The sequence below is a fragment of the Gorilla gorilla genome, chromosome 2, assembly GCF_029281585.2.
Source record: "Gorilla gorilla gorilla isolate KB3781 chromosome 2, NHGRI_mGorGor1-v2.1_pri, whole genome shotgun sequence".
In the NCBI taxonomy this organism is placed as follows: domain Eukaryota; kingdom Metazoa; phylum Chordata; class Mammalia; order Primates; family Hominidae; genus Gorilla; species Gorilla gorilla.
In genome coordinates this window covers 59,954,044-59,965,000 of record NC_086017.1, presented here as the reverse complement: position 1 = coordinate 59,965,000, position 10,957 = coordinate 59,954,044, and the positions used below count along the sequence as shown (strand labels likewise).

Genomic DNA, 10,957 nt, shown 5'->3' with positions numbered 1-10,957 from the left:
CTAAAAGGCACAAAAAAGAGAGAACATTTCTCATAGAAATTAATGCATTATAACAGCACTGAAGGCATTCATTAAATGTTGCATGGGAATTTCCCTCAGGTGTAATTAATTTTTCCTTTTTTTTTTTTGAGACAAGGCCTAGCTCTGACACCCAGGCTGAAGTGCACTGGTGTGATCTCAGCTCACTGCAACCTCTGCCTTCCTGGACTCAAGTGATCCTCCCACCTCAGCCTCCTAAGTAGCTGGGACTACAAATGCACACCACCACACCTGGTTAATTTTTGTATTTTTTGTAGAGACAGAGTTTTGCCACGTTGCCCAGGCTGGTCTGGAACTCCTGGCCTCAAGCGATCCAGCCACCTTGGCCTCCCAAAGTGCTAGGATTACAGGAGTGAGCCACAATGCCTGGCCGCAATTAATTTCTGTTATGATACACATCCTTGCTTGTGGTATGATGTCTCAAGCCTCCATCTTTTAGTCTAATCTCCCTGTCCTTTGTTCTGCAGGATAGTACAGTGGCTCATGCCTATAATCCTAGCGCTTTGGGAAGATGAGGCAAGATGAGTGCTTGAGCACAGGAGTGTGAGACCAGCCTGGGGAACACAGTAAGACCCCATCTGTATACAAAAATTTTAAAAATTAGGCCTCGCACGGTGGCTCACGCCTGTAATTCCAGCACTTTGGGGGGCCAAGGCAGGTGGATCACGAGGTCAAGAGATGGAGACCATCCTGGCTAACACAGTGAAACCCCGTCTCTACTAAAAATACAAAAAATCAGCCAGACGTGGTGGCACGTGCCTGTAGTCCTAGCTACTTGGGAGGCTGAGGCAAGAGAATCGCTTGAACCCGGGAGGCGGAGGTTGCAGGGAGCCGAGATCACGCCACTGCACTCCAGCCTGGGCAAGAGTGAGACTCCGTCTCAAAAAAAATTAATAAAATAAAATAAAAATTACCCAAGCATGATGGTATACACCTGTAGTCCTAGCTACCTGGGAGGCTGAGGTGGGAGGACTGTTTAAGCCCAGGAGTTCGAGGTTACAATGGGCTATTGCACCACTGCACTCCAGCCTGGGTGACAAAGTGCAACCCTATCTTTAAAACAATAAAAAAATAAAAATAAGGACTCAGATGAGATTTAAAAGAGGCAGTGGATGTGTCACTGTGCCCTGAAGTACGTCTAATCAAGAATAGCCTTTCTGCTCTTTGAGGCCTACTCTCAAAATAAGGAAAAAAATCAACAGCCAAAAAATGAAGAGCCTGATGATAAACTTTTTTTAAAATTTTTTTGAGATGGAGTCTCACTCTGTTGCCCAGGCTGGAGAGCAATGGCGTGATCTCGGCTCACTGCAACCTCCGCCTCCTGGGTTCAAGCAATTCTGCCTCAGCGTCAAGAGTAGCTGGGACTACAGGCGCATGCCGCCACACCCAGCTAATTTTTTATATTTTAGTAGAGAGGGGTTTCACCATGTTGCCCAGGCTGGTCTCCATCTCTTGGGCTCAGGTAATCCACCCACCTTGGCCTCCCAAAGTGCTGGGATTACAGGCGTGAGCCACCGCACCAGGCCAGGTAAACATTTTTAATGGATCATACTTTTCTTACAGTTAAATTATTGGTAAAAATTTTCAAAGTTCATCACATTCTTAGGCTCCTAATAAATCAAACATTAATTGGGGCTAGAATAAAGTATTCTGGCTGGTAGGCTTGTTCCAATGTCAGACCAACTGCTTTTTCCAAAAGGCCACAAAAATATACTAGTCTCTTCATCAATAATATCACGCATGAATACTACCATGAAAAAAAAACAGGGTGAAATTTGTGGAAACAAGATTCTCACTGGCCTCTACTTTCCATAATTAGGTGCAACAGCTGCAAGACTACACACAGCCAATCCTCATTATCCTCAGATATCACACCTGTGAATTCAACCACTCACTAAAATTTCTAACACTCAAATCAATACTTGTAGCAGTTTCTTTTTTTTTTTTTTTGAGACAGTCTTGCTCTGTCGCCCAGGCTGGAGTGCAATGGCACGATCTCGGCTCACTGCAAGCTCCGCCTCTCAGGTTCATGCCATTCTCCTGCCTCAGCCTCCTGAGTAACTGGGACTACAGGTGCCCGCCACCATGGCTGGCTAATTTTTTTGTAGTTTTAGTAGAGACAGGGTTTCACCGTGCTAGCCAGGATGGTCTCGATCTCCTGACCTTGTGATCCGCCCGCCTCGGCCTCCTAAAGTGCTGGGATTACAGGCGTGAGCCACCGCACCTGGCCAACCCTCAGTAATATTCTTTTAGGCTTAGCTAGACTTTTGAAAACTCTAGCCCCTAGCCACAATAGCACTTTGCCACTCATCCCTCTCCTGCCAAAAGCCTCTGACTCCAGCCAAATCAAGCCGATTGCTAGGCCTTATCTAGATTCAGTACCTTTCTATTCCCTGCTCATGTGATACCCCTCCGCCTGAAGGGCCCATCTACCACACCATTCCCTTAGTTTTCCACGCCTATAATCCTAGCACTTTGGGAGACCCAGGAGGGAGGATTGATTGAAGACAAGAGTTCAAGACCAGTCTAGGCAACAAAGAGAGACCTTGTCTCTACAAAAAAAAAAAAAAAAAACCGATCGAAAAAAAATTAGCTCGGAGTGGTGACACATGCCTGTAATCCCAGCTACTTGGGAGGCTGAGGCTGGTGGATTGCCTGAGCCCAAAAGTTGGAGGCTGCTGTGAGCCACCATCACGCCATTGCACTCCAGCCTATGCGACAGAGTAAGGCCGTCTCACAAAAATAAAAATAGAAGATTCCTTACCCTCCACTAGTAACAATTTCCCTTAAATAACCTTCAAGAGCTCTTAGGCAGACCTCTCTCAATAGGACCTTTTCCAACATGACCCTCTTTTTGAGACAGGGTCTTGCTCTGTCGCTCAGGCTGGAGTGCAGTGGCGTGAACACAACTCACTGTACCCTTGACCTCCTAGGCTCAAGTGATCTTCCTGCCTCAGTCTCCCAAGTAACTGGGACCACAGACAAGCGCCACTAAGACTGGCTATTTTTTTTTTTTTTGGAGAGATGCGTCTTACCATGTTGTCCAGGTTGGACTTGAACTCCTGGGCTCAAGCACTCTTTCCACCTTGGCCTCCCAAAGTGCTGGGATTACAGGCATGAGTTACCATACTCGGCCTCTGACCCCTTTCTATTCTGCATTGTCACCATTATCTGCTGACCTTAGCTACTCATCCATAAGCTTTTTTGAGGCAAGATCCATAGCTCTGTATCACTGTAGCATCTAACATGTACAGTGTAGCAGATGTGCAGTGGATCACAAATAATGGAATGATTACCCACTATTAACTCTAATATCCTGTCTCACATTTGTCACATTCATTACTTCCAGGGTTTAGAAACCCAAAGCTACGGGAATCCAATGCTTATTTTGAGCTTTATCCAAAATTCAACTAAACATTAGTCAGAATATTACTTTGATTACTCCAAGAAAACAAATACTGGCACAATGCTGTTTTAAAACCTCACATTCATTTTTACCAAGAGCACTGGCTGAGTAACATACTGTGTTCAAGGGTTGGGGACACAGAGGTGACTAGTTCACACAGAGGCCTATTTTCAGAGATCTTGTGGTAGAGATGAGACATGTGTGTTGATGGCTACAGTAAAGGTGCTACACAAAAGTCATGAATACAGTGCCTTAGGAAGAGAATAACGAAGAAGAAGCTCTGCCCGATAGATCGGGCTTTACATACAGGCGTCTCCAAGCAGAAAAAGGCACAACAGTAGAGCAATGGACATGTCCAAAGTCCAGGATGTGGGAAGTAGGGTGTGGCTGGAAGGAAGGGTGAGGACCAGAGATGCTGCTGGAAATCAGGCAGTGCCAAGTACACTAAGACTCTAATTGGCCAGTCTGAATGAGCTGTCCTTTTTAACAAGCTTTTCTGAGGTTTCAAATGGGTAGTTCAATTTTCAACAAATAAAAGGGTGGCCAGATTATAAAGAAAATTAGGTATTTACCAATCATCCTCATCTAATAAGTAACTAATTCAATAAAAATATATTGATTATCTTCTAGGAGCTAATGAAGACAGAAGACCTGCTCCCTGTGGTTAAAGACATTTAGAAAACTCATACACTGAGCTTCAAAGCCTAAATATGGTAATTTACTTCTTTTTGTTTTTTGAGACAGGGTCTTGTTCTATCACCCAGGCTGGAGTGCAATGGCGTGATCTTGGCTCATTGTAACCTCCGCCTCCCGGGTTCAAGCCATTCTCCTGTCTCAGCACCTCCCCAAGTAGCTGGGACTACAGGTATGCGCCACCACACCTAGCTAATTCTTGTATTTTTAGTAGAGACAGGGTTTCACCATGTTGGCCAGGCTGGTCTCAAATTCCTGACCTCAAGTGATCCACCCGCCTCGACCTCCCAAAGTGCCTGGGATTACAGGCATGAGCCACCGCGCCTGGCCAAAACGGTAACTTACTTCTGAACCTAGTTCAGAGAACTTTTCCCTAAAGACAGAAAAATATTTCACTAGCTGAGATAGATACAGGTTGAGCAACCCTAATCCAAAAATTTGAAATGCTCCAAAATCTGAAATTTTCTGAGCACTGACATGACACAACAAGTGGAAAATTCCACCCCGACCTTATTTGAAAGGTCACAGACAAGAGGGCAGTCAAAACTTTTAGTCCAGGCAACATAGTTAGCCCAGCCTGTCTCTACAAAAAATAAATTAGCTGGGTGTGGTGGCATGCACCTGCCAGCTACTGAAGTAAAAAGATCACCTGAGCCCAGGAGTTTGAGGCTGCAGTGAGCTATGATTGCATTGCTATACTCCAGCCTGGGTGACAATGAGACCCTGCCTGTAAAAAAACAGAAACAAAAATATCACATACAAAAAAACAAAGCACACATTGTTTTGTGTATAAAATTATTTAAAGTGTTGGCCGGGCAAGGTGGCTCACGCCTGTAATCCCAGCACTTTGGGAGGCCAAGGCGGGTGGCAGGAGATGGAGACCACAGTGAAACCCCGTCTCTACTAAAAATACAAAAAAAATTAGCCGGGTGCGGTGGCGGGCGCCTGTAGTCCCAGCTACTCGGGAGGCTGAGGCAGGAGAATGGCATGAACCCGGGAGGCAGAGCTTGCAGTGAGCCGAGATCGCACCACTGCACTCCAGCCTGGGCGACAGAGCAAGACTCTGTCTTTAAAAAAAAAAAAAAAAAAAATTATTTAAAGTGTTGTATAAAATTACCTTTGGCATGTATAAGACATATACAAAATACAAATGAATTTCATGTTTAGACTTATGTAAATGCAAATGTTTAAACTTATGTAAATGCAAATATTAAAAAAATATATCAAAACAGTTCTGGTCCCAAGCATTTTGGATAAGGGATACTCAACCTCTATTGGCTTAAGATAAAACAATAGCATGAGAAAATAATGGTAGAAGCTCAAAGTTCATTGTGCCTACTGACTGCTGGTTATAACTGTCATTTCCCCTTACATCGCTCTCTGTGATGGTGATGGGAAGGCCGCGCAGCATGATGGTCTTGCTCTCCCTCTCGTCACTGATGTCATGCCTATAGTCGTGCTCACCATAGTCACCATCTGAATGGTAGCCATCTTCGGATCGGTCACTGTTCCTTCTTTCACGCTCTCTCTGAGTTACAATAAACAAAATCACAATTAACATCACCCTGTACTCTTTGAAACAGACCCTCCACTCCTAGAAATTATCCTTAGCAGGAAGTGTACAGAGATTACACAAGCACTCCATGGTAATGTTCACTGCAATTTTTTTTTTTTGAGACAGGGGTCTCACTATGTTACCCAGGCTGGTCTGAACTCCTGGCCTCAAATGACCCTCCCGCTATGGCCTCCCAAAGTGCTGGGATTATAAGCACACCCAGCCTGCTGTGTTTTCTTTTTTTTTTTTTTTTTTTTGAGACGGTTTCGCTCTTATTGCCCAGACTGGAGTGCAGTGGTGCGATGATCTCTGCTCACTGCAACCTCTGCCTCCTGGGTTCAAGCAATTCTCCTCCTTCAGCCTCCCGAGTAGTTGGGACTATAGGCGCTTGCCACCACGCCCAGCTAATTTTTTGTATTTTTAGTAGAGACAGGGTTTCACCATGTTAGCCAGGATGGTCTCAATCTTCTGACCTCATGATCCGCCCGCCTCGGCCTCCCAAAGTGCTGGGATTACAGGCGTAAGCCACCGCGCCGGCTTTCTGGTTTTTTTTTGAGACAGAGTCTCCCTCTGTCGTCCATGCTGGAGTGCAATGGCATGATCTCAGCTCACTGCAACCACTGCCTCCCAGGCTCAAGCAATTCTCGTACCTCAGCCTCCTGAGTAGCTGAGGTCGCACCACTGCACTCCAGCCTGGGTGACAAGACTAAAAAGCTGTCCCAAAAAAAAAAAAAAAAAAAAAAAAAAAAAAAAAAAAAAGATATATCAAGATGACCAAAACAACAACTTATATTTATTATTTTTCATTATTTTTATTATTTTAAAGACAGGGTCTCCCTATGGTGCCCAGGCTGGCCTCTAACTCCTGGGCTCAAGGGATCCTCCTGCCTCAGCCTCCCAAATTGTTGGGATTACAGGTGTGAGCCACCGTGCCTGGCCAACAACTTATATTTATCATTCATTTCAAAACACAGAACTAATATGTTATCATAACCCCATTGTTCCATCTTTAAAATGGGAATAACACCTACCTTATCAGGTTGTACTGAGACCTAAATGAATTCATGAAGTCAAATGCTCAAAAGTACATGGTGAGCCCTATGTAAACCCTGGCCATTATTTCTTTTCTTTTCTTTTTTTTTTTTTTTTTGAGATGGAGTCTTGCTTTGTCACCCATGCTGGAGAGCACTGATACAATCTCAGCTCACTGCAACCTCCGCCTCCCAGGTTTCAAGTGATTCTCTTACCTCAGTCTCCCAAGTAGCTGGGATTACAGGCGCCCACCACCACACTCAGCTAATTTTTGTATTATTAGTAGAGACGGGTTTCACTATGTTGGCCAGACTGGTCTTAAACTCCTGACCTCAAGTGATCTGGCCGCCTTGGCCTCCCAAAGTGATGGGATTATGGGAAGGGGCCACTGGACCTGGCTGCCTGGCTGTTATTTCTATTACTATAAGGCTCAGAGTGTTTTTGGGGGTTATACAGCCGCTGGTCACTCACCTCTGGACTGTCATAGTCTCGGTAGTCGTCATATCTATCACCCCTCCGATCATCACTAGATCTTTTGTAATCTGAGTCCCTCCGCCTGCTTCGGGATTCACGCTCATCACGGTCATCCCTGTCTATGATGGAACCGTATCTTCCACTACGCTCTGTTCTACTCACTCTGCCAGGGAAAATAATTTTCATTCTAAAGTCAGTCACATTTTGTACCTTTAAAAGACATAGTTAAAAATACACACGGCCCACAGATCAGTTTATAAGATATATCCAAATAGTTTAAAGTGTTAAAAAGTATTACTAAATTCCAGTTTACTAAGATAACCACTGGGAAAATACCTACATCCCTAAATGTAATGATAATTCTCAGTAATTTATGCTAAATCTGAAATAAACATTTGGGTTGAATATTTCTAAGAAAGAGTCATGTTGTCCAAGTTTATTTTTGCATTTTGTCAAGCCTAGAGTCTACATATTATCCCTTCATCCCTGATTCAGATCTTAGTGACCAAAAACAGGAAGAAAGCAGTTACTCGAATTTCACCCAATTTTAAAGGGTGAAATTAAGTACATCCCTGGCTCATCTACTCTCAAGGGTATCATGCCTACTAGAAAATGGACGAAAAACCTGGATGAACTAAGTTAGTCTTTTTTTTCCTCATCAGGCAACTTAGTTGTCTGTCAGATACAACTGGATAGTTACCCAAAACTAGCACCCCTTAAGAGAACACTCTTCTTATAACATCTGGTTTATTTTTGGCTAAAGGGCAGCACTGGGCTTCATGGGAAAACCTAATAACAAGAGGCTTAAACCTATTTGACCACAGATAAAATACATCTTTTGTAAATTGTTTACCAGATTCATAAAACTACTGTGCAATCATAAGGCAAAGGAAAGGTTTATAAGGGCTTCATTTAGAATATACAAATTTAATAAAAAGAATCAAAGGAAATATGGGACTGAGACACCCCAAAGGGGTAAATGTTAATTTAGTAAGCTATTTAGAACCACAGACTGCTGACACAGCATTAAAATACGATGTGACATGAACATTTCCTAAGGCCCCTCAGCCTGTCAATGTGATCTACCACAGGGACTGACCTCAATACTAAAAAGGGAGATGGCTGAATAAGGGTGTGTGTTTAAATCAAATGGTCTGAGAGCGTGTACCCATAGGTGACACAATAGCCAAATGCTCTCATCTTAATTTTCCACTAATTCTTTGGCTCTTTCTTTCTTCATGTAACACACAGTCCCAAGCTTCTCAGCTCTCTAAGTCTGGATCATCTTGCTATTCAGGGAACAATGACAAGAAATGGCATTCATTGATTGCTTACCACAGCCAGGAACTGTGCTAAGTGCCAGACTGTATGATCTCCTGGATTCTGCAAAGGTTGCTGTCCACACAGGGAACCCTCAGTGACCCACTCTACCCTGCCCTTCTTTGCCTAAAATTCTTTCTTATCCTTCAGCTTCCTTCCAGAGAATACTTTCTCCAGGAAGCTTTCCTGGCTGTGAACAAGAAAAAGACATACTTCCTATGTGTTCTAAGAGCACCCTATACTTTATCACAGCATGTTCACACAGTACTTTAATTCTCTCACTAGACTGTAGTTTGTGACAACAGGATCATAAAGGTGTTCATTAGCAATGCCTGGCGCAAAACACTCATATATCAGTTTGATAAACTATTTTAAACAAAGAGTTCAGTCCCCACTGAAATGTTGAGATCAAAGCCACGTACTGTAGTAACTTACCTTTTGTCTGAACCCATTGTCCCACTGAAGATTTAGCACACAGCTCCAAAAGGTTCAAATTTTATTTTTTCTAGGAGACAAGAGAGATTAATTGCTATAAATCTCAGAGATCACTTAAGTCAGCAGCTCCATAGCTTGGATACTACTGAGGCTGGGATTTCATCAAACCTTCAAATCACTGACAGTGATTATCTAAGGTGGGGAAGTGGTGGGGACAAACTGTCAACGTTAAAATCGTGCTAACATTTTGTTAACAATGAGCAAAACCGGAAGATTAAGCATATTTTAAAATATTAGATTCCAGATTTAACAGAATCATAATACGGAGCAAGCAGAAGACTCCTTCCCTGCTCCTACCTTAGAATTACAAAGCAAAAAGGGCAGAGCTACAATCAGCTCCTTGGTTTTGTATCAAAGCAACTCCGTGGGATAGTTGACCGTTAAAACATTAATCCAAGTGTCTTCATTAATACAAGGAGCAACCTGAAATTCAAACACTTCTGATGAAAAATGTAAAACCTCGTAGAAGCTGGGATACTGAGCTGACTGAAATCTACTACATTAATAACGTATCGCATAAGACAAGAGCAAAGCTAGAAACGACCTAATTCCTAGGTAACAATAACCACCACGTCTTGAGCCAGTTCTTATGACTACAAACCACTGAGTAGTGAACAGCCCGGCCCCCCGCCCCCCCGTTGGTAATAAGACATCACACTGCTGGACCGCGTTCGATGAGCGCGAGGTCCGAGAAATCAGTTCCAGTAGTCTCTGGAAGCCTAGTCTAGAGCGAATGCTCAACGATTTGTTGAAATTAATAAATGAAAAAGAACCACTGGGGGGAAACAAGTCCTGGGGCATATTCACTGGTGCCGCCCCTTGTCTCCCGGGCGGTGCCGGCACCCACCTCCGTGGGGTCTCGCGGCCGAGATGGCGGCGTCACGGCCTGCTCGACCGACTCCAGCGTCCGGCCTGCCCTCCCCGCACACGCCCCTCCCGCCTCCCAAGAGGTTCCAAACCCGCAGATCGGCGATCACCGAACAGCTTTTCGGAGAGGGCGATTCAGTTGCAGTTGAGGGGGGGATGGCGGCCAGAGACTGCCAGGGCGCTCCCAAGGAGTGCCCGAGGGACAGGCGACGGCTCCACTGCTCCGTTGGGCTGAAGATTAGGGGACGTGTATCCACAAGGGGCAAAGTCACAGCCAGAAAGCAGCAGGCCCAAGGCTGAGCTGGCTGGACACCCTCTGGAAACTGACAGAGCTGGCAACAAGGAAGGGCGCGGCCCTCCAACGCCTGGGGTAATTTAGCCCCTCTACGGAACCGCTGGAGCTGATCAGTCGCCTCCGGCAGCTGACAAGGGAGGCTTGGGGGCCAGCCCAAATGGCAAGAACCTACCGTCGTTACAGACAGCCGCCGCACTTACCCCAAGGAGAGACCGAAGCAGCAGTAGCGGTTCTGCGCCCCAGAACCTCCAACAAGGTTCGGCGGCTACACAAAATGGCGCCTCCGCCGACGGCCGTCTCCTACCCACAGTACCTCACGCTTATCCCCTCCCCCTGTCACCCGCCTCCTGCGGAGAAGTCCAATCCTCGAAGCGGCCTGGCTGCGCGAGGGCTGCCGGGAAATGTGGTCGCCAGACCGTCCTGTCACTTAGGACGCTCTGTGTTAATTTCTTGCAATTCTCTTCTAAATCACTAGAGTTGTCGATCGGCTTTTGCAGACCCGGATTAGTTTTTAGGGCTCCTCTCTATTAGGCATGTTAATAAGTATTTGCTTTTGCTACTAGCGCTGTAGAGAGTACAGTTTGCTTTCACTGGCACGGTGTAAAACATTGTCTAATTCGACTTCAAAAGGAGACCGTGCGTGGCGTGGTGGCTCACTCACAAGCCAGCATTTTGGGAGGCCGAGGCAGGAGGATCGCTTGAGGCCAGGAGTTCGAGACCAGCCTGGGCAACACAGTGAGACCCTATCTCTACAAAAAATAAAATTAACTGAGCGTGGTGG

The 10,957-nt window shown here is 45.2% G+C and overlaps 1 protein-coding gene across 2 annotated transcripts in view; it reads right to left on the bottom strand.

Moving 5' to 3' along the window:
- The window catches only part of RBM5 (RNA binding motif protein 5), a 30,261-nt gene extending 19,605 nt beyond the window's left edge, over positions 1-10,656 (bottom strand). The window contains exons 1-4 of one of the 2 annotated variants that reach the window (XM_019023643.3): positions 10,377-10,656; positions 8,955-9,024; positions 7,197-7,362; positions 5,511-5,666 (exon numbers count right to left, since the gene is read on the bottom strand). In XM_019023643.3, the coding sequence (XP_018879188.1) occupies positions 5,511-5,666; positions 7,197-7,362; positions 8,955-8,971 (339 nt within the window). In that variant the 5' untranslated portion in view covers positions 8,972-9,024; positions 10,377-10,656. The remainder of the gene's footprint in view (positions 1-5,510; positions 5,667-7,196; positions 7,363-8,954; positions 9,025-10,376) is intronic. The other variant, XM_019023644.3, reaches the window with a different exon arrangement.
- Between the last annotated feature and the right edge of the window lie 301 nt (positions 10,657-10,957).